A 23,893-nucleotide genomic window follows, 5' to 3' on the forward strand; every position below is an offset into this window, starting at 1 on the left:
TGCTTATCTTTTCTCTTCCCTTTTTCCCATCCTTTTGTGTAATTTGGAAACACAGAAGGTGAGCAGATAGAACTGTTATTAAAAAACAACTGAAGGACCTAGGTATGGTTAGGCTGTAGAACGTCTTCAGGCATGGCATGACTATCATCCTCAACAAAGATTTGATGACTTTGGTGAAGGAGTCAGACCTGCTCTATACCAGGCAAGAATAGGTAAAATTAGAGCCAATATGGAGAGTGAAAAAATTCAGCTCATCAAAAAGAAAACTTAATACAGAAATTTTTCGATGGTCAAAATTCCTCAAATTTAAAACACCTGAAGTCTCCCAGCAGAAAAAATATTTTTCTTTCCTGTTTGTAGGGCTAGGACAATACTAGCTGGAATGCTGGTCCTAAAGGATTTGGGTTGACTTGGTAACTTAAGCAGCTGCTCTGAGTTTATGGGGTTTTCATTTGAAATGATTAGAAGGAAATGTATCAAGGCCAGAATATAAGTTTCCGCTCCTGAGAAAAGAAGCCAAGGTCAATACAGTAAAAATAGCATCAAAGGTGAGTGTAAACAACATGTATACACTGATCAAGGATAAAGAGCAGAGGTGATAAGGAACAGGTTATGATGTGGGATGCAAGGCAAATTCTGATTAATTTGGTAGTTTAAGATCTATGCAATATATAAGTTAAGAGTTCTGGTTGCCTACTATTATGCTTCAAATAATACCTGTACCTCACTCTGTCTTTCATCACCTTCTTGAACTCCACTTAAATGGATTTTATTAAACACTCAAAAGTATTTTATAAAGTTTAATTACCTTACCCTTATGGCAGACATATAAGGAGGATTCCATTATTAACTCTGTATTATAGATAAGAAAAATGAGTTAGAAAGAGGTTAAGCAATCTGTCCAAGGTCACATAGCGAGTGAGCGGCAGAGCCAGGTTTAAATGTAACCCTGGTGTCTTAGAGTTCACACTCTATTCTCTGCCTTTTATATACTCTCTATTGTATATTCCTCTTTTTCCATGTCTCTGTTGCATATAGGATACTTCTCTTGGTCTATCTTCCAACTCACTATCTCTTGAGGCCTGTTAAAGCAAAAAACTGAGTTCTCTTGTCATTGTATTGCTCAGTTTTAGAAGTTCTACTTTAAAACAGATCAGATATGCCCTTTTTATAGTTTTTTTCCTCCCTGCAATTGTTTTCAAGCTTGTCTTTTATTTCTTTAAACACTGTAGGCATAGTTTCAGTGTCTCTGTCAATAATGCTAACATATGGAGTGTTTGTTTATTTGCTTTCTGTTACTCACTGTTTCTGCTGGTTTTGTGTATTTGGATATAGTAGTCTTATTCCAGAGATATATGGATATTTCTGTCAGATGCCTGTAAAACCTTATCTATCTGGAACCATTTTAGTACAAACTCAAGGTTCAGGGTTCCCTTGATTGTTTTGTTGTTGTTGTTCAAACAGTAACATGTTGTTGTCGCTAAGTCATATCTGACTCTTTGTAACCCATGGGCTGCAGTATGCCAGGCTTCCCTGTCCTTTGCCATTATTTAGATGCTATTAATTTTGGCTAGGGATTCCCTGGTGGCTCAGAGGTTGAAGTGTCTGCCTGCAATGCGGGAGACCTGGGTTCGATCCCTGGGTCGGGAAGATCCCCTGGAGAAGGAAATGGCAACCCACTCCAGTATTCTTGCCTGGAGAATCCCATGGACAGAGGAGCCTGGTGGGCTACAGTCCATGGGGTCGCAAAGAGTTGGACACGACTGAGCGACTTCACTTCACTTCTTCAATTTTGGCTAAAAGACTGTGTGGTATCCTTTACTATGGTTCATCCTTCCCCTGAAGCTATAGCCAGCTTATAGCAGAGAGGGTCTTCTTTGTCAGGGTCCAGGGTTTTAATTAATTTATGTCCCCATCACCTTGCAAATTAAGTCACAGTGATAGTTCAAGTGAACCAGAATGGACAAATGTTCGAGGGCCACAGCAGCTTTCTTGGGTTATAAGAAGCTTCTGTGCTTGCTCATTTCACTAGGCTCTCATTTTCTGTTTAATTTTGGTTTTGTATTTCCTTGTTATCATTACTGTCAGCTCCTCATTGCTTTTAAAATGTTAATAAACATTTCACCCGACAATCTTTTTTTTTTTTTTTACTGATTTCAAGTATTAAGTAGGTGGGTTCATCCAAAAGAATTAATGCTGCCATCATTAAAAATTTTGCCGGTTTTTGTTTCTGTAAAGGAAAGAAACATCACTTTGTTTTTCCTGTTGAAAGGGATAGCTTTTCAACATGCATTCCCAATCTCATCTCCAAAGCCTAATTTATAAGACTGTGCTCACTTGTTTCACTCATGTCTGACTCTTTGTGACCCCATGGACTGTAGCCCACCAGGCTCCTCTGTCTGTAGGATACAACAGGAAAGAATACTGGAGTGGGTTGCCATGCCCTCCTCCAGGGGATCTTCCTGACACAGGGATTAAACCCACATCTCCTGCATCTCCAGAGGATTCTTCACTGCTAAGCCACCAGGGGAGCACAGTTTATAACATTACTTGGCTGCAAATATAGTAGATATATCATAACTTAAAAAAATTCTTTTCTTCTATGTTTAAGTGTGCTGCTTTCCCTTCATGATTTAATTCTCTTCCTCCTTCCATTGCCAGAATTTCAATATGACATTTTAGGTAGTAAAACTGTGAAATTATTTGTAAAATAAAAATTAATTGAGAACAAAAAAGATAATTCCCTTAAGAACAAAGTCTATGAAGTGTTTTGGCCTCACACACTTGTACTTCCAGTATTTTGCTTTTGAAGCTGTTTATAACAACGACAACATCTCCTAGGTCTGGTGGAGAGTCAGTTCCTTCATGCCTAGAAGCACAAAAACATGTAAGTGTTTATGCCCAATTTAAGAAAAGACATACAATTATAATCATATAAATCACAGAATAAATTCATTCTGAAACAATAAGTATAATCTTATTTGTGCATATGTAATATTTACTGTTTGCATAGTCAATTAAGGTATGCTGCAATACACTATAATTTTCAAAATTACCAAATTTTAACTTAATATAAATAAGATTATACACAAATAACTCACTAAACTTGATATCGCCTAACTCAAAAAAGTAGATTATAGCTTATCTTTAATACTGTATAGTAAGATTATCACAAAAGCAATCTTTCATATATTGCAATGATAATTAAAATATGAAACATTTTCTAGACTTTCAGTTGTTTATAAAGCATAACAAAAGGAATTGTACACCATACAACTATTTTTCAGTATCTATTAGCCATTTTCAAATACCAAAAATTTGAAGCACATTGTTAAACTTAAAAGACTGAAAAAGGGATGCATGAGACAAGTGCTCCGGCCTGGTGCACTGGGAAGACCCAGAGGAATCGGGTGGAGAGGGAGGTGGGAGGGGGGATCGGGATGGGGAATAAGTGTAAATCTATGGCTGATTCATATCAATGTATGACAAAACCCACTGAAATGTTGTGAAGTAATTAGCCTCCAACTAATAAAAAAATTTAAAAAAAATATATATATAACAAAAAAAAAAAAAAAAAAAAAAAAGACTGAAAATATGTCTCTCATGTCCATCTGCATCACTTGAAGCTATTTTATATTACACATTATGTATTTCACTGTCAGTTTTCAACACTGCATAAGTCAATCAAATATGACAACTTTGCTCAAAAAATTTTTATAGTATTTTCACTATGAACTGAAAAATGCTACTGTAAAAAACATTTACAATAAAACTGAATTTTTTCAAAGAGGGAAAACAACAGAGGTCAAGTTAGTAGATATTTTGCATTCAGTCAGATTTATAACACACACTTGAAAATTTTTCTAAAATGAAAACCTGGGGATTCTAGGGCTATGCTGACTATCATATGCCTTTGACTCTTACTCCCCGTTCCTCTGATGAGGTGCCTAAACCACAGTAGGAAGCACAGCCCTGCCCAGGAATATAATCACTAGGAAAAAAAAAGTATTCCAGCTTATGAAGTAGAAATATCCAAAGCCACAGTGAGCCATCACCTCACTCCTGTCAGAATGGCTATCACAAAAAAAGAACACAAACAACAAATGTTGGCAAGGATATGGAGGAAAGGGAACCTTCTTACACTGTTGGTGGGATTGTAAACTGGTACAGTCACTATGGACAACAGTATGGAGATTTCTCAAAAAACTAAAAATAGAACTACCATATGACCCAGCAATTTCAGTCCTGGGTATGTACCCAAAAGAAACAAAAACACTAACTTGAAAAGATAGATGTTCACCCCATTGTTAATAGCAATATTACTTATAATCGCCAAGATATGGAAACCACAATATCCCTCAACAGATGAATGGATAAAGACGCCACGGGGGTGGGGGTGGGGTGTGTGTGTGTACAGCCATTTAATCATTAAAAAAGAATGAAATTTTGCATTTTCAGCAATATAAATGGACTTGGAGGGCATTATGTTAAGTGAGATAAGTCAGACAGAGAAAGACAAATACTGAAAGATATCACTTATTTGTGACATCTAAAAAATACAACAAATGAGGGACTAAAACAAAAAAGGAGCAGACTGACTGATATGGAGAACAAAGCAGTGGTTACCAGTGGGGAGCGGGAAGGAGGGCAGTGCACTGGAGGAATAGGGAAAAAAGTGTTAATATGGAATTACATGACATTATGTGTGTGAGACTTCTGAAAATTGTAAAGCACTCCAGAATTTAAAGAATCTTTTCATTCAATAAAAAATAAAAGCACTAAAAAAGAATTGAGCATTGTCAGCTTTGTGTACTTAAATTATTAAGCATGTCTGCTGAATGACACCATGTTCTAGGCACTATAAGGAAAAGGGGAAAAACAATGGAAAAAAAGCACAATAATCCCTACCCCTATATTATTCTTGTTGGGCACACTGCCTATTATAATAATAGGTGCTCAATGAATACTTGCTGAAATAAATGAAAAATTAAAGATATTAAGCCTGGAGGAGGAAATGGCAACCCACTCTAGTACTATTCTTGCCCGGAGAATCCCATGGAGAGAGGAGCCTGGCAGGTTACAGTTCATGGGGTCGCAAGAGTCGGACACGACTTAGTGACTAAACCTCCTCCTACAGATATTAAGAGGTATAAAAAAGTTTACTAGGTGTTAGCAACCCTTTCATGGATTAGAACCTTGTTGTGGGGAAGGGGCTTGCATAACTCAATGAAGCTATGAGCCATGCCCAGGAGGGTCACCCGAGATAGTCCCATCACTTCATGGCAAACAAAAGGAGAAAAAGTGGAAACAATGGCAGGTTTTGTTTCTTGGGCTTCAATATCACTGCAGATGGTGACTGCAGCCATGAAATTAAAAGACGCTTGCTCCTTGGAAGGAAAGCTATGAGAAATCTACACAGTGAATTAAAAAGCACAGACATCTCTTTGCCAACAAAGATCTGTGTAGTCAAAGCTACAGTTTTTCCAGCAGTCATGTACAGATGTGAGAGTTGGACCATAAAGAAAGCTGAGCACAGAAGATTCTGGACTGTGGTGTTGGAGAAGACTCTTGAGAGTCCCTTGGACTGCAAGGAGATCCAACCAGTCCATCCTAAAGGAGATCAGTCCTGGGTGTTCATTGGACGGACTGATGCTGAAGCTGAAGCTCCAGTACTTTGGCAACCTGATGCGAAAAGCTGACTCATTAGAAGAACCCTGATGCTGGGAAAGAGTAAAGGCAAAAGGAAAAGGGGACAGCAGAGGGTGAGATGGTAAGCTAGCATCACTAACTCAAGGACATGAATCTGAGCAAATTCCGGGTGATAGTGGAGGACAGAGGAGACTGGTATGCTGCAGTTCATGAGGCTGCAAAGGGTTGGACACGACTTAGTGACTGAACAACAACTACAGGTGTTGGCAAACTATGGCTGGTGAGCAAAATCAAGTTGGTGGGTGAGTTTTGAATGGCCCCTGCACTAAAAATGGTTTTTACATTTTAAAATGGTTGTTGAAAAAAACAATATTGGCAAAAATCATATGTGCCCTCAGACAGTAAATATTTACTATTGGCTCCTTGTAGAAAAAATATGATGATATCTGCTTTGTACTAGGCTCATTGATGAGTAGGAAATTACTGAGAAACCAATTTTTATCTATAAAAATGAAAAACTGAATTTATAGATAATGGCTTTTCTATATAAGATATATATATTATATAGTCATTAAACTATAAATATGTTTACAGTGTTAACATGGAAAATTCTTTAGAAAATAATAAGGAGATGGAGTAAAGAACAAGATGTATACATTAGGCATACCTTTTGTATTTTTGAAACAAAACAGTAAGAATAAATGTTACAGTTTTATAAGTAATTTTCGTTTTATTATAATCACATTTGTGAATGTTTTAGCTGTTTTGATGATCTTTGTTATGTCACACTAAAACTTTTTTATATATAAAAATTTTAAAGTTGTTTATATAACTCACCCAACTATTTGATAAATATCTTCAGATCTTCCTTGGCGTAATTTCAGTATCCAAGCACCTGGGTTTGCTTTTAATTGAAAATATCCCTTTTAAGATGAGAAAAATATGATCACAGTTACATGAATGAAAACAGCATCCAACTGTTCAAGAAATATTATTCAGGAATACTCCAACAGTATTCCACTAACTCTGGAATAATTTCCATAAATGAATTCCAAGAAAGAAGATTTTGTAATAGCCTATAAAAGCATATTCTGAATGTACGACCCCCTTCGTTTTTGTTTTAATTACCGTATTGAAGGATTTTTCCCCTAGGAGCTATACAGCAACAGCAGGATAAAAATTATTTCATCTTTTTATTAGGAAAACTTAGAGGATTTCACCAAAACTTCTAATTGAGTATGGATGTACTTACGAGATTGGCCATCACTATCGTATCTACCACAACAGGTTTATTTTTTGTGCCCAGCGTAAACTGCAGACCCCGAGGAGGTTGGTCTGTTGTTAAGTCAAAGCAGTGTCCTTCTAGTAGTAGATATTCTAGTTCGTATTCTGCTGTGACAGCTTTCTCAATCTAGGAGGACATATGTCATTGTTTTGGGGTTAGTAATTCTCATAATGTAAATTCTGTAATAAATACACGTGATTGTTTTATTATTAGCCAAAGTATTTTCAGGGGCAGTCTCAAGTCTTCCTTTTAGCTGAGTGAACCTAACAGTTAAGTGAATTTCTTGAACACTAAAGCTTATGATTAATTTTCTTCCATTCCTGTAATACCAGCTCCACCATCATGATATACGCACCAAAATTATAAAAGAGATGTGAGCACAGATGGGTGCTCGCTGAGTCCAGTTCTCATAATTTTACTGTTTTTAAGAACAAGAAATAAGTAGTTTCTTGAAAACAGTACTTGTTTCAACAACTTTAGCTAGGTTATCAACCAGTTGTTAAAATACTACTACTCTAGTGATGAACTTCATATACTTCATTAACCTATATCCATAATCCCTACAGCATTTTGTTTTTCTTTATGTAACTTTATAACTTACATCTTTTAAATGAATATTGTCAAGGTCACAGTTGCTATGTACTATTTCAACCAACCAGCTTTCAGGAGTGATCATATTGAGGGTTAGAAGAGGTGATTCAGGGATATCCAAGAATTTTGCCACTGGTCCAGTAATATCATTAGCTGTTAACATCAGTTCTGGTTCCAGAACAAAACGGTAAAAACTGTTGGCAGAAAACAGATAAAATATGTACTGTGATCAAAACTGAGATTTCTTCTAAAATATTTTAAAATCACAAATGGCTTAAAAACATGACCAGACACTGGGAAGATCCAGAGGAATCGGGTGGAGAGGGAGATGGGAGGGGGGATCGGGATGGGGAATAAGTGTAAATCTATGGCTGATTCATATCAATGTATGACAAAACCCACTGAAATGTTGTGAAGTAATTAGCCTCCAACTAATAAAAAAATTAAAAAAAAAAAAAAAAAAAAAAAAACATGACCAGAAAATCTTAAAAAGACTAAAAACACACTATACTGATGTTAATGCTTATGTAAGTGGTAGACAATCATTATTATTTTTTATACTATTATCTATTATAAGACTATATATTATATACCCTTGTTAATTATTTCTTAATGAACACGAATCCCTTTAAGATACACTGACTTATGCAGGTTCCAGGAGTTTATGATCTGAATTCACTCACTGATCCTTCTTCAAATGTGACCGCGGTTTATTTTTAGTGATTTTATTAGCTCTTAGCACTATTAATAATATTAAGAGAAATGATAACCAGAAAGCAAGTAAAATTTAAGCTAAAGTTCTGCTACTAATTTAAAAAGTGCAATTAAAAACAAACAGGAGTGAGTTTAAAGCAGCTGCTTATTAACAGAACTTTCAGAAGTATCAGCAATTATTAGTGTATTTTTAACCTTACCTTCCAGTGTCTTACATAGTAAGAAATAGTTATATTACTAAGAACAGTGACTTTCACTATTTTGGGACTACAATCAAGGTGTCAGCTGTGCTGTGGTTATCTCAGGACTCCATGAGGGAGGAATCCACCCCCAGGCTCCTGCAGCTCCTCACTAGTGCTTGGCTGGAGATGGCACTCAGTCCTTAGCACAAGAGCATTTCCAGCAAGCTTAGCGAAGCACACAAGAGCAGGAGAGAGAATGCCGGCAAGACAGAAGTCACAGCCTCTTATAACCTAACTGCAGAAGAGACATTCCCTCAGTTTTGCCATACCCTGTTCATTAGAAGCAAATCATCATACACAACCTGCACTCAAGGAGAATCTAGGTAGGGTGTGAATCCCCAGAGGCAGAGTCAAAACAGAGAGAGTAGGAGGAGACGGTGAAGAGAACACAGTCCAAACCAAGTACCGGGTACTGTCAAAGGCAGCAGAAATGTCATTAAGAAGTATCCTATGGATTTTGCAAGCAGCAATTTGTGAATTAGTAAAAATAATTCAGTGGCAAAGAGGATAAAGACTAACTTTAGTGGGAGGTTCAAGTGAATGAGAGATGAAGGGGGGGGTTGGCCATACTTAAGAGAACCTGACATGAGCAAGAATGGAGAAGAGAAGGAAGAGGCAGGGCTCCACAGGGCAGGACGTTAAGGGAGCAGTTTATTTTCTTTTTAAAAACTGAATAACTTCTGAGACTGAAAGAAAAGGGCTAGTAGAGAGGTTAGAGATATGGAACAAGGAACTATGTGATAAAAGCAAGGATCTAGAAATAAATGGCAAAACACAGGATCACCTTAACCAAGAGGAAAGATGACAACTCTTCCCGTACCACACAGGAAGCCTGGAGAGGTACAGGAGACAGAGGAGGAACCGAGGGAATTCCTGCCCATAACCTCTGTCATCTCGGAGAAGCATGAGACAGCATTTTATAAGTTAACGTCTATGAATTGTTAAAAAAAAAAAAAAAGTTAATAAACAGAAACCTCAAATACAATCAGGAGACTACACTGGGGAGTACTCACAGCCTCTGATGATAACATAGCCCAACAGGAAGAAGAAAGACTTCTCTTCTTCCCTGGCAAGGACTCAGACATGAGAAGCCATGGGCTCACTGTTTACTATAGACCCCCGCTACCCCGACTTCCTTTCCTCTCTAAGAGTTCTCCTTCCTCTGCCTTGTGCAGAGACTTGTACGTGGCACTCTGTGGTTGCTGACCATGAATTGCAATTCTCTGCTGATCCTGAAAAAACCCATCTTTTCTGGAGAAATATCTAGCAATCTATTTGTTTTAGGTCAACAGAACTAATGTGTCAACTAGTTTTCTTAATATAATGCTACTAAGTATACAAGACACTGTTGAACTCGTAGGTTAAAACGAGTTCAACAGATTTTTGTCTTGTGCACCATTATTAACCACTTGTAGCATCTATCTGGTATATTAGGTATTATTTCACTTTAGAGAAGTCAAGTTCTCTTCCTTCTAACAAACTGTGCTAGATTATGTTTAATATTCTCACTCTTTATCATATATCCCAAAGCTCTGCAGAGACTTTGTGGAGAGGATTCCTACTTGGGTGAGTAAAAACTCTGTACTCATGGGAAGACCTCTCAATTAGTGGCTAAAATGAGATTTAGAAACATATAATAAAATCTGAAATACAAAAGAAAAATAAGTATGAAAAATGAATTATGAGGACAAAAATCTTAGATAATAAATGTAACCTACACCTTCACTTGTGTCGTATTTTAGATTCCACATATAAGTGATAACATATGGTATTTATCTTTTGACTTACTTCACTTAGTATGATAATCTCTAAGTACATCCATGTTGCTGGAACCCACCGTATATTTCTAAATAGGTACTTCTAAATCAAATTTTTAAAATACCCATAGATGAACATAATCCATGTAAATTCTGCAATTATACTGGGTGAATTCTACTGGTTAGGTTACCTTAATTTTATATCAGTTAAGGTTAATAAACTATCTCTGATCTATTTCAACTAAGCATTTTGTGAAGAAAAACACAGGTGTAGTAATTATGTTTTTTTCTCCCTTATAGCATGTGCAAATTTTTCAAAATTAAATTATGTTCATGTAGACTGACCTCGTTAAAGGGGCTTCTGAAAGTTTACTCCTGCAGTTCATGAACAACTTTAACTTCATGTTGATAATCTTGCCAAGGACCTATTAGAAAAAAATTCCCATATTTGAAATTAATATTAATAGCTAACATTTACTGAGTATTTACTATGCACCAGGAACTATATTAAGACTTGACATCTGTTAACTCGTCTGATTCTTACAACATCCTTCTGACGCAGCTACTTTTATAGCCGAGGCACAGACAGATGTAGCAATTTGCCCATGATCACACAGTAAGTCACGGCAGAGGTCAGGTTTGAATCCACACAGTTGACATCATTGCCCAAAGGTTATGCTGCCTACCTTTTGCCTAGTGTGACTTCCTTTCATGGCATTTAAATTTCTTCACTACTGAAGAACAAGTAAAACAATTATTAGAACCTCAATGTGCAAATACAAAGTAGTGACCTCACAACTGTATGGCAAGGGTGCCCTGATCCTTATGGAATTTCATCTACATTGTAAAAGATATAGAAAGGTCTTGGCTACATAGAGATAAAATAGTCTCTTTTCATTTTCCTAGAGCATTAAAGTAGGAGAATTTTTAATTCTGATAGTCCTTACATCTATACAGGCAACAAGTCAGTGAAGATTTGAAAATATTAGACAACAAAGGACAGATTAAAAGGAGAATAAAACAGACATATGGAATGGAAAGGATACATGTTTGAGGAGGAATTACAATATACAGACTAAGCATTTAAGAACTCTGAATTTTAATTCCCATTCTATCACTCTTCTTATTAGCTACAATGGAGGCTACTGAGCCACTGTTTCTCCCAAGTGTTAAATGAGACACTATCCATTTCTTCTAGCAAATTAATTTATGCTTTACAGCACAAAATTATAGCACAAAATTTCTGTATAGAACGAAATAAGATATGTGAAGTTCTGAGCTGCTCTGAAATGAAGTATGCTACTATTACCAATGATGTAAACTGGAATATAATTTCATATCTTGTATTTCTGTATAATCCATATTTCTTACTCCTAAATTCTATGTTTACATAAAAGCTTCAGAGGTAAGCAATTTTTTTTTTCTGAATAATGAGTCTCCATAGGAATAGGGAATTTATATACTAAAAGACATCATACTACCTCCATTCCTTATCAGTATGATTACTGATTTTTGCTTTCTACAGAATAATATTGTGCCTAAAGAAGTTAAAGTTTGAAGGTACAGAAATGCTGAAAGAATAAGGCAAGTAAATCAACTAAAGAATTAACTTTTACCCAGTTATACAATGAATAGGTACAATGGCAAAGGGGATCCAAAATTATTTGTACACATTAAGAAATGCATTTACAAGAGACGCCTATTACCCACTTTCCCAGTTGGCAGGGCACACCAACTTCTGAGAGAAACAGCATTTTGAAAATTTGATAGAATATATCAGTATAATATATCAGTATGTATGATGTATACATGCATCAGTATGACCCAGCTTGATCATTTACTTCTTTCACCAGACTTGACAACTATTTTTGCTTGTTTTCAAAAGTAAACTGTCATAGAATAGTTTCCACTTCTGAGAATATTTTTTGATGTGTCTTTTTAAAAAGCAGTGAGTAATTTCAAATAGGACTATCCAAAAATTTTGAACATCACTAGAAAAAATATGCCTTCTAACATGAGTAGCTATTTTAAATGTAAGTACTGAAAGCTGCATCACAATTTGAATCTTTTAATATTATCAGTACAGGACAAGCCACAGAATGTTCTTTCAGTGTCTACTTTCTGTATTCTAATATCCATTCTCCTCTATTTCCCAGTGATGGAATCTATAGGCTTCCCTGGGGGCTCAGTAGTAAAAGAATCTGCCTGCAACACTGAGACCAGGGTTTGATCCCTGGGTAGGGAAGATCCCCTGGAGAAGGGAATGGCAACCCACTCCAGTATTCTTGCCTGGAAAATCCCATGGACAGAGGAGCCTGGTGGGCTATAGATCATGGGGTCACAAAGAATCAGACACAACTGAGCAACTAACACACTACTTCCCAGTGAAGAAATCTTCAGGTTTACACACGTCTGCCTCCCCCGCCTTGTGACTAGGCGCAGCCGGCTGGCTGGCTACAGTCTGCTCAATGGGATGTGACTGGATTGAATATATTTGGGGTTGGGGTTGCGCCCTTGTTCTCTCTTGCCTGCTGCAGTGATACAGAGATGATGTTGTGATCTTAGACTGCCAGAGAGAAGCTGCTTCATGAGGACAGCTGAAGAGTACAGAAGGTGCCCGAGTCCCTCACACTGTGGAGCTTCCCTGGCAACTCCACATGGCTTACACTTGGAAGCTGAGATGACAGAAATCAGCTTCAGACTTGAAGGTACTTTGTTTTTGTTCAGTTCAGTCACTCAGTCGGGTCCGACTCTTTGCGACCCCATGAATCACAGCACACCAGGCCTCCCTGTCCATCACCAACTCCCGGAGTCCACCCAAACCCATGTCCATTGAGTCGGTGATGCCATCCAACCATCTCATCCTCTGTCGTCCCTTTCTCCTCCTCCCCTCAATCCTTCCCATCATCAGGGTCTTTTCAAGTGAGTCAGCTCTTTGCATCAGGTGGCCAAAGTATTGGCGTTTCAGCTTCAGCATCAGTCCTTCCAATGAACACCCAGGACTGATCTCCTTTTGGATGGACTGGTTGGATCTCCTTGCAGTCCAAGGGACTCTCAAGAGTCTTCTCCAACACCACAGTTCAGAAGCATCAATTCTTCGGCACTCAGCTTTCTTCACAGTCCAACTCTCACATCCATACATGACCACTGGAAAAACCAGAGCCTTGACCAGATGGTCCTTTGTTGATAAAGTAATGTCTCTGCTTTTTAATATGCTGTCTAGGTTGATCATAACTTTCCTTCCAAGGAGTAAGCATCTTTTAATTTCATGGCTGCAATCACCAATTGCAGTGATTCTGGAGCCCAGAAAAATAAAGTCAGTCACTGTTTCCGCATCTATTTGCCATGAAGTGATGGGACTGGATGCCATGACCTTAGTTTTTCTGAATGTTGAGCTTTAAGCCAACTTTTTCACTCTCCTCTGTCACTTTCATCAAGAGGCTCTTTAGTTCTTCTTCACCTTCTGCCATAAGAGTGGTATCATCTGCATATCTGAGGTTATTGATATTTCTCCTGGCAATCTTGATTCCAGCTTGTGCTTCATCCAGCCCAGCGTTTCTCATGATGTACTCGGCATATGTAAGTTAAATAAGCAGGGAGACAATATACAGCCTTGATGTACTCCTTTTCCTATTTGGAACCAGTCTGTTGTTCCATGTCCAGTTCTAACTGTTGCTTCCTGACCTGCATATAGGTTTCTCAAGGGGCAGGTCAGGTGGTCTGGTATTCCCATCTCTTTCAGAATTTTCCACAGTTTATTGTGATCCACACAGTCAAAGGCTTTAGCATAGTCAATAAAGCAGATATAGACATTTTTCTGGAACTCTCTTGCCCTTTCGATGATCCAGCTGATGTTGACAATTCGATCTCTGGTTCCTCTGCCTTTTCTAAAACCAGCTTGAACTTCTGGAAGTTCATGGTTCACGGATTGCTGAAGCCTGGCTTAGAGAATTTTGAGTATTTCTTTACTAATGTGTGAGATGAGTGCAACTGTGCAGTAGTTTGAGCATTCTTTGGCATTGCCTTTCTTAGGGATTGGAATGAAAACTGACCTTTTCCAGTCCTGTGGCCACTGCTGAGTTTTCCAAATTTGCTGGCATATTGAGTGCAGCACTTTCACAGCATCATCTTTCAGGATTTGAAATAGCTCAACAGGAATTCCATCACCTCCACTAGCTTTGTTCCTAGTGATGCTTTCTAAGGCCCACTTGACTTCACATTCCAGGATGTCCGGCTCTAGGTGAGTGATCACACCATCGTGATTATCTGGGTCGTGAAGATCTTTTTTGTACAGTTCTTCTGTGTATTCTTGCCACCTCTTCTTAATATCTTCTGCTTCTGTTAGGTCCATACCTTTTCTGTCCTTTATCGAGCCCATCTTTGCATGAAATGTTTCCTTGGTATCTCTAATTTTCTTGAAGAGATCTGTAGTTTTTCCCATTCTATTGTTTTCCTCTATTTCTTCGCATTGATCGCTGAGGAAGGCTTTCTTATCTCTCCTTGCTATTCTTTGGAACTCTGCTTTTGTTACAGTGGCCAAACCTGTTGAACACAACTTTTTTGCTTTTTCTTCTACTAGCTTCCCCTGTATGGTTAATGTTACTAAGTACAGTCTAAACTTAAGGTACTCATTAAACTTAGACATCTGCTTCTCCAGAAGCCATTCTCCACACCAGGGGAAAGAAAGATGACCATGGGAAGACACTTGTATCAGTTAGCTCAGGCTGCCATAATAAATCACCACAAACCGGGTGGCTTGAACTACGAAATTTATTTCATCAGGGTGTTGAAGACTCAGTTCCTGGAGAGGGCTCTCTTCCTGTCTTTGAGGTGGCTGCCACGTTGCGGTGTACTCACATGACCTCTTTTCTGTATATGAGGAGAGAATGGTCTCTTCTCTTCTTATAAGGCTATTCATCCTACTGGATTACAGACCAACCTATAACACTTCATTTAACCTTACTTATTTACCCAAGTCCCTATTTCCAAATACAGTCACATTGGAGATTAAGGTTTTGGCGTGATAGGGACAACAATTATGTCCTTATTAACACCTAATCTGGTCCTGCCATAATATCCCAGGCACAGCTCTATCATTTAATTTTCTACATTGAAATACGACAATCTATTTAGAATGTTGTATGAAATACAGAATCAAAACCAAACACTGACTATACTTGAAAACAAACCTGAAAAGATGAATTTCAAAATAAAAGCAGTATATATCATATAATAAATATATGTATACTGTTTAATAAAATGTAAAATTATCTTACAATTAATAACTGTGCCATCTTCTGTGCTTCTCTTGTCAATGGATCAACAATAGCAACGACATCAAAGGACATATCATTCTCTACAGAATTTATCTTTATAATGCTAGAAAAACAAAAAATAATATGAAAGATGATCAGTTAAGTCTACTCAATTACTGAATTAATCTTAGCTATGTACATTCTTATAAATTTCTTTTTCACTGGATTAAAAAATCCTGGCTGTTTCTTCATAGAAGAAAATGCGAATTTAAAAGTTTAATGTCTGTGTTCAATAAACCAGAAAATCTCAAACAATTACAGAAAATGAAAGTAAGAAATTATGAACAAATAATTTAAAAAACTCTTCAGAGAACAATACTATTTTAGTGGGAAAAAACTCTCATAATTTTAAGCTCCTCAAATCCTCATGGATCATACAATGTAAAAAATAAAACAAAGATTTTTTTTTTGTTAGTTAATTGTATTTCCTCAGCTTTGAGACGGATAAAATTAGTTACTCAGTACTTTTATTAAATTTAATAGTTTTTAAAACCCAACATATTATTAACAGGAACGCTCAGGGGAAAATCACCCAAATGGATCATATTATCTTGACCTCGGTCACCCTCTCCACACTTCCTTCCCTCTGTCCTTTCCATTCAGTCTGTCACTGATTCAAGTTCTAAGATAGAAGATGAACTATCCGTTAAACTAAAAATTTGGGAAAATTATTTAAAGTACAAAAAAGGCCAGTATGAGATAATAAATCCTACATTTAATTCAATGAAAATTTAAAGTGTATATTTAATTGAAAGTACAGAATAGTCCAATTGAATTACTGTTTTAACACTGTAACAACATAGGAAGTCAGGTTTTTTTTTTTTGCGAGGTATAAAATCAGAAAATAAGGAAGGAAGTGTCAGCCATTTTAAGTTTATGATAAACTAATTTGTCTCAATTTAGTTTTATAAAAGCAGTGATTGGAAAAGGATAATAAAATCTGTAGTTTAGTCACATAATGTCTAACTGATTATTTCTTCCTATTATAAGTGGTCCTTAAATAAGAAAAGAAAATTCCCATTGTGGACCCAGATAATTGTGTGTATGTATGAATTTTATTTCAAATATCTTAGAGGAGAAGTATTATATAGTGAAATTATAAACTAGTTTATTATTCTAAAGCAGTATTTCTCTGATGGCTATTTTTAGAAATCTAATTTTTTACGGAATAATAAATTTTCAACAAAAAAGTGTTCCATGAATAGTTACTCAACTGCACAGTTTACCAAAAATGCACCTTTGGTTTTCTTTTAACTACACCACATCTCATAACTGTCAATACACGGATGCACACTGAAAGTCTCACTCCTCCACTCCAAAGGATAAAGTATTCTCTAAATTTACTTGACTAGATAGGTTCTCCCTCAGAAGATATTTGTCAACATCTCAGAGTAATGTTCCACATAACACATTCTGGGATATTCTTTTGTACATGTCGACACTTAATTAAGTGGAATTCTTTGGTAATGGAGTCTTTTATACATTGACAACATAAAGCTATTATTATTTATAATGATTATACTGCAAAAATTTCAAATGAACTTGAGTGTGGAAGAAAGATGAGAGTAAGACAAATCATATTAGTTACTTGAAACTTCATATCCTATATATATACACATATATATATATAATTTATTTACCATAACATAATTAACTAGAATTTGTTTCCCAATCTTATCAAAGATGTTTATTGTCTAATAACTTTTATTTATACTTTAACTTTGGCTATATCATGAACACAAATGTAACCATAACTAAGTATAGGATGCAGTGACAGAATACACAGAACTAACATCTTCTTACCTGCGACTCTCCTTAAGAAATGTGATGTCATACCGAGAGGCACGTTTAGGCAAAGAGGAAACAAGAGCATCAATTTTCATAACAAGGTCACTCAAGCTAGAGAAACAAGATAAACAATGAATGAATTTTTGGAGAAGAAAGGTCCATATTTCATCTATCATATAACACCGTAAGAAAGGGGAATTTACTGCAAAGTATCTCCAGTAGATAAACTGTATGTAAATGACCTTTCTTCCAAACTTGTAGATTCTATCAAAAGTAAAATGACTGCTGATTCTAAGGTCAACCTAGTTTTTATCATTGATATGATTGATAGCTAAGCACATAAGTGATATTCCTAATGGTGTCTATAATCATATAGAGAATCATTCAATTAGTGAAAATTTGCTGAGTTGCTGGTTATGTATCCAAGCACTTAGAGCCACGCAGGGAAGAAAGAAGAGCAGGCAGGAAAAACAAAAAGTAAATGGTAAGATATCTACTTTCAAAGAATTTTTAATATAGTTAAGAAGCCCAGATTTCTATGGTGTCAAATTCATTCAAAAACTAAAAATGTACAAAATAAACACCTAGATTAAATATAACCATAAATCCATGACAGAGAAAATGTGTACATTTAATGATATGCTGACATATCATTAAAATATGAAAATGTGTATGTTTAATGATAACAGAAAATGTTAGCTGAATTTTAAGTAAAAAAAAAAAAGAAAAACAGAAAAGACAGGCATCTCTGTTTTATAAACAAAGAAATTCAGAGTCAGAGTGGTCGAGAACCTTGTCAGTATTTCTCTACTGTATCATTTTTTGCTGGATATATAGTTTCTGTACACTGTACATTATTTCTATTTGTAAACCATATCTTTCACAGAGCATTGCATTTAACTGCCACTTAATCACAGATTGTGGTCCACTGGAGAAAGGAATGGCAAACCGCTTTAGTATTCTTGCCTGGAGAACCCCATGAACAGTATGAAAAGGCAAAAAGATAGGACACTGAAAGATGAACGCCCCAGGTTGGTAGGTCCCAGTATGCTACTGGAGATCAGTGGAGAAATAACTCCAGAAAGAATGAAGGGATGGAGCCAAAGCAAAAACTATACCCAGTTGTGGATGGGACTGGTGATAGAAGCAAGGTCCGATGCTGTAAAGAGCAATATTGCATAGGAACCTGGAATGTTAGGCCTATGAATCAAGGCAAATTGGAAGTGGTCAAACAGGAGATGGCAAGAGTGAATGTCGACATTCTAGGAATCAGCGAACTAAAATGGACTGGAATGGGTGAATTTAACTCAGATGACCATTATATCTACTACTGTGGGCATGAATCCCCTAGAAGAAATGGAGTAGCCATCATGGTCAACAAAAGTCCGAAATGCAGTACTTGGATGCAATCTCAAAAAAGACAGAATGATCTCTGTTCATTTCCAAGGCAAACCATTCAATATCACGGTAATCCAAGCCTATGCCCCAACCAGTAATGCTGAAGAAGCTGAAGTTGAATGGTTCTATGAAGACCTGCAAGACCTTTTAGAACTAATACCCAAAAAAGATGTCCTTTTCATTATAGGGGACTGGAATGCAAAAGTAGGAAGTCAAGAAACACCTAGAGTAACAGGTAAATTTGGCCTTGGAGTACGGAATGAAGCAGGGCAAAGGCTAATAGAGTTTTGCCAAGAGAATGCCTTGGTCATAGCAAACACCCTCTTCCAACAACACAAGAGAAGACTCTACACATGGACATCACTAGATGATCAACACCGAAATCAGACTGATTATATTCTTTGCAGCCAAAGATGGAGAAGCTCTATAGAGTCATCAAAAACAAGACCGGGAGCTGACTGTGGCTCAGATCATGAACTTCTTATTGCCAAATTCAGACTTAAACTGAAGAAAGTAGGGAAAACCACTAGACCATTCAGGTATGACCTAAATCAAATTCCTTATGATTATATAGTGAAAGTGAGAAACAGATTTAAGGGACTATATCTGATAGACAGAGTGCCTGATGAACTATGGACGGAGGTTCGTGACACTGTACAGGAGACAGGGATCAAGACCACCCCCATGGAAAAGAAATGCAAAAAGGCCAAATGGCTGTCTGAGGAGGCCTTACGAATAGCTGTGAAAAGAAGAGAAGTGAAAAGCAAAGGAGAAAAGGAAAGATATAAGCATCTGAATGCAGATTTCCAAAGAAGAGCAAGCAGAGATAAGAAAGACTTCCTCAGCGATCAATGCAAAGAAATAGAGGAAAACAATAGAATGGGAAAACCTACAGATCTCTTCAAGAAAACTAGAGATACCAAGGGAACATTTCATGCAAAGATGGGCTCGATAAAGGACAGAAATGGTATGGACCTAACAGAAGCAGAAGATATTAAGAAGAGGTGGCAAGAATACACAGAAGAACTGTACAAAAAAGATCTTCACGACCCAGATAATCACGATGGTGTGATCACTCACCTAGAGCCAGACATCTTGGAATGTGAAGTCAAGTGGGCCTTAGAAGCATCACTAGGAACAAAGCTAGTGGAGGTGATGGAATTCCTGTTGAGCTATTTCAAATCCTGAAAGATGATGCTGTAAAAGTGCTGCACTCAATATGCCAGCAAATTTGGAAAACTAAGCAGTGGCCACAGGACTGGAAAAGGTCAGTTTTCATTCCAATCCCTAAGAAAGGTAATCCCAAAGAATGCTCTAACTGCCGCACAACTGCACTCATCTCACACATTAGTAAAGTAATGCTCAAAATTCTCCATGCCAGGCTTCAGCAATCTGTGAACTGAGAACTTCCAGAAGTTCAAGCTGGTTTTAGAAAAGGCAGAGGAACCAGAGATCGAATTGTCAACATCGGCTGGATCATCGAAAGGGCAAGAGAGTTCCAGAAAAACGTCTATATCTGCTTTATTGACTATGCCAAAGCCTTTAACTGTGTGGATCACAATAAACTGTGGAAAATTCTGAAAGAGATGGGAATACCAGACCACCTGGCCTGCCTCTTGAGAAACCTGTATGAAGGTCAGGAAGCAACAGTTAGAACTGGACATGGAACAACAGACTGGTTCCAAATAGGAAAAGGAGTACATCAAGGCTGTATATTGTCACCCTGCTTATTTAACTTACATATGCAGAGTACATCATGAGAAACACTGGGCTGGATGAAGCACAAGCTGGAATCAAGATTGCCGGGAAAAATATCAATAACCTCAGATATGCAGATGACACCACTCTTATGGCAGAAAGTGAAGAGGAACTAAAAAACCTCTTGATGAAGGTGACAGAGGAGAGTGAAAAAGTTGGCTTAAAGCTCAACATTCAGAAAACTAAGATCATGGCATCTTGTCCTATCATTTCATGGGAAATAGATGGGGAAACAGTGGAAACAGTGACTGACTTTATTTTTTTGAGCTCCAAAATCACTGCAGATGGTGATTGCAGCCATGAAATTAAAAGACGTTTACTCTTTGGAAGGAAAGTTATGACCAACCTAGATAGCACTTTAAAAAGCAGAGACATTACTTTGCCAACAAAGGTCCGTCCAGTCAAAAACCACTGGTTTTGCCAACAAAGGTCTGTCCAGTCAAAAACTACTGGTTTTTCCAGTGGTCATGTGTGGATGTGAGAGTTGGACTGTGAAGAAAGCTGAGCGCCGAAGAATTGATGCTTTTGAACTGTGGTGTTGGAGAAGACTCTTGAGAGTCCCTTGGACTGCAAGGAGATCCAACCAGTCCACCCTAAAGGAGATCAGTCCTGGGTGTTCACTGGAAGGACTGATGTTGAAGCTGAAACTCCAATACTTTGGCCACCTCATGCGAAGAGTTGGTTGACTCATTGGAAAAGACCCTGATGCTGGGAGGGACTGGAGGCAAGAGGAGAAAGGGATGACAGAGGATGAGATGGTTGGATGGCATCACCGACTCGATGGACATGAGTTTGGGTAAACTCCGGGAGTTGGTGATGGACAGGGAGGCCTGGTGTGCTGTGATTCATGGGGTCGCAAAGAGTCGGACACGACTGAGCAACTGAACTGAATTGAACTGAAACATAAAAGAATTAATCAAAACCATAATCTACACCTAAACTTCCTTAAAGGTTTAGAAACTTAAGGTTAAATTATCCACACAATCTCTAATATGTAAAATTGTAGGCACAATGGAGGAAATATTTGTCGTCAACATGTTCCCCATGTTTTTTAAACTGGGCTGTTATGTACTTAGAGGAGAGAGAGACCAAAAAAAAAGAAAGAAAGAAAATCTTTGAGGCCTCAAACAAACTTTTCCTAGATTTTCTGAATATCAGCTATCCAGGTCAATTTTTCTCTTTTTGAAAAGTGCTTTGAACTGAAGAGAGGAAAACTGAATGTGTTAATCCCTTGGTCATGTCTCACTCTTAGCAACCCTATGGACTGTATGGATTTCCCAGGTAAGAATACTGGAATGGATTGTCATTCCCTTTTCCAGGGAATCTTCCTGATCCAGAGACTGAAACTGCATCTCCTGAATTGGCAGGCAGGATTCTTAACACTGAGTCACTAGGAAAGCCAGATCATAAGTACCAGGCATAAATTTAAAAACACATGTGTAAGACTTCATGGGGAAAAAGTGGAAGCTTCACTGAAGAATCTAAAAGGAACACTGTGCTATGCTTGGTTGCTCAGGTGTGTTCGACTCTTTCCAATCACATGAACTGCGGGCCGCCAGGTTCCTCTGTCCACTGAGATTCTCCAGGCAAGAACACTGGGGTGAGTTGCCAAGCCCTCCTCCAGGGGATCTTCCCAACCCAGGGATCAAACCCAGGTCTCGTGCACTGCAGGCGGATTCTTTACCAGCTGAGCCACCAGGGAAGCCCAAAAGGGACTCTAAAGACCCTGAATAAGTGTGTCTTCTACCTACTTACCTACCTACATATATATGTATGTATGTACGTCTGCACAGTTTCATATAAATAATATATGTATGTATTTAATGGGTAAGATAATGCAATATTACATAAAGATGGCAATTCTTTTTAAACAATAAATTCAAAGAAATTCACATAAAAATAGCAGGAAGGTTTTCTGTAGAACTTGTTATTCTGGTCCTAACAATATTTATATGAAAGTGTAGCCAAAAAAAAAAAAAGGTCAAGACAACTTTCAAGAAGTAGCAGGAGTAATTTTCACTATCTGCTATTGAAATTTATTATAAAGCTGTGGTAGTTAGAACATGGAACTGCATAAGACAAGACATCGGTGGAACAGTATAAAGATCTAAGAAGAATTAAAGACATACATCAGAAAAAAAGCAAAACTGTAAAACTTTTAGAAGACAATAAAGGAGAATACCTTTATGATTTCAGACCAAGGGAAATATTTATACACCCTATACACACACACACACGAGTGCACACCCTTCACTTCACATACAGATCACAAATTACAAAGGAAAAACCCAGAGAATATTTTGACATTAAAAAAAAAAAAACTTCTTTGTAAAAAGTTACAATTGAATAGCCAAGCCACAAACTGGAATAGTATACTGATACTTAATATATAGTATCAGTATAGTATACTGATAAAGATACATATACCACATGTTTATAAATCACTGAAAGAAGAAAACCCAACAGATAACTAAGCAAAAAGCATGAACATATCTTTTACAGAAGAGCAAACAAATTAAAACAATCATGTGAGAAGAAATTCAACTTTACTAGAAGACAAGGAAGTATAATTAAAACAAAATGCACTTCCTTGTCTTCTAGAAAGGAACTGTAAATTAAAACAAGATGCATTCAAGAGAGAGGGGACATATGTATACCTATGGCTGATTCACATTGATGTATGGCAGAAACTAATACAATATTTAAAGCAATTATCCCTCAATTAAAAATTAAAAAAAACAAGATGTAATTTCACATCCATAAGATAGGAAATGAACAGGTTGGGTAACACCAATATTGGTGAGGACTTCAGGAAACAAGGACTAATTCATTTCTGGTGGGAGTGTTAATTGTTCCAACTCTTTTGAAGGACAGAATTTAGCAGTATCTGATAAAGCTGAAGGTATGTCTATCCTAAACCCAGTAACAACACTCCTTTAGTCTAGCGAAACTCACACATTGCACAAGGAGACATGTAAACTAAGTTCATGATAGCATTTGCATAATAGTAATGAACTAAAGGCAGGTTAATTGTACTTCAGTAATGGAGTATATAAATGAATTGCAATATATTCACAAAATACTAGAAAGAAATTCAATAAATTCAGTCTATATACATGAAAATGGGAAAATGGATAAAGTTCCTACAGAGGCAGACTGCAAAAGGAGCCTAGGTATAACAGCATATCTCTAAAAAAGTCAAGGCTTTAACACAATAAACATTAATAATAGATATTTACATATGAAGCAAAAGTATAAAGGCAAATAGAGGAATCATGCTTACAACATTTAAGAAAATGGCTACCTCGTGGGGAGGGAGGAGAATGGGACGGATGGAAAGAAAACAAAAGAGATAGATCCAAGGCAAATAAAATATTAACATCTACAGTTTGGGAG

General features: G+C 37.1%; 1 protein-coding gene across 2 annotated transcripts in view; it reads right to left on the bottom strand.

The window, feature by feature from the left end:
* Positions 1-23,893, bottom strand: part of UGGT2 (UDP-glucose glycoprotein glucosyltransferase 2) — a 137,453-nt gene that overhangs the window by 23,239 nt on the left and 90,321 nt on the right. For both annotated transcript variants that reach the window (XM_043892451.1, XM_043892452.1), the window contains 7 exons: positions 17,357-17,452; positions 15,515-15,617; positions 10,584-10,663; positions 7,536-7,719; positions 6,902-7,060; positions 6,487-6,572; positions 2,785-2,869 (listed from right to left, as the gene is read on the bottom strand). In XM_043892451.1, coding sequence (XP_043748386.1) covers positions 2,785-2,869; positions 6,487-6,572; positions 6,902-7,060; positions 7,536-7,719; positions 10,584-10,663; positions 15,515-15,617; positions 17,357-17,452 — 793 coding nt within the window. The remainder of the gene's footprint in view (positions 1-2,784; positions 2,870-6,486; positions 6,573-6,901; positions 7,061-7,535; positions 7,720-10,583; positions 10,664-15,514; positions 15,618-17,356; positions 17,453-23,893) is intronic.

The sequence above is a fragment of the Cervus elaphus genome, chromosome 30 (assembly GCF_910594005.1).
Source record: "Cervus elaphus chromosome 30, mCerEla1.1, whole genome shotgun sequence".
Lineage (NCBI taxonomy): Eukaryota > Metazoa > Chordata > Mammalia > Artiodactyla > Cervidae > Cervus > Cervus elaphus.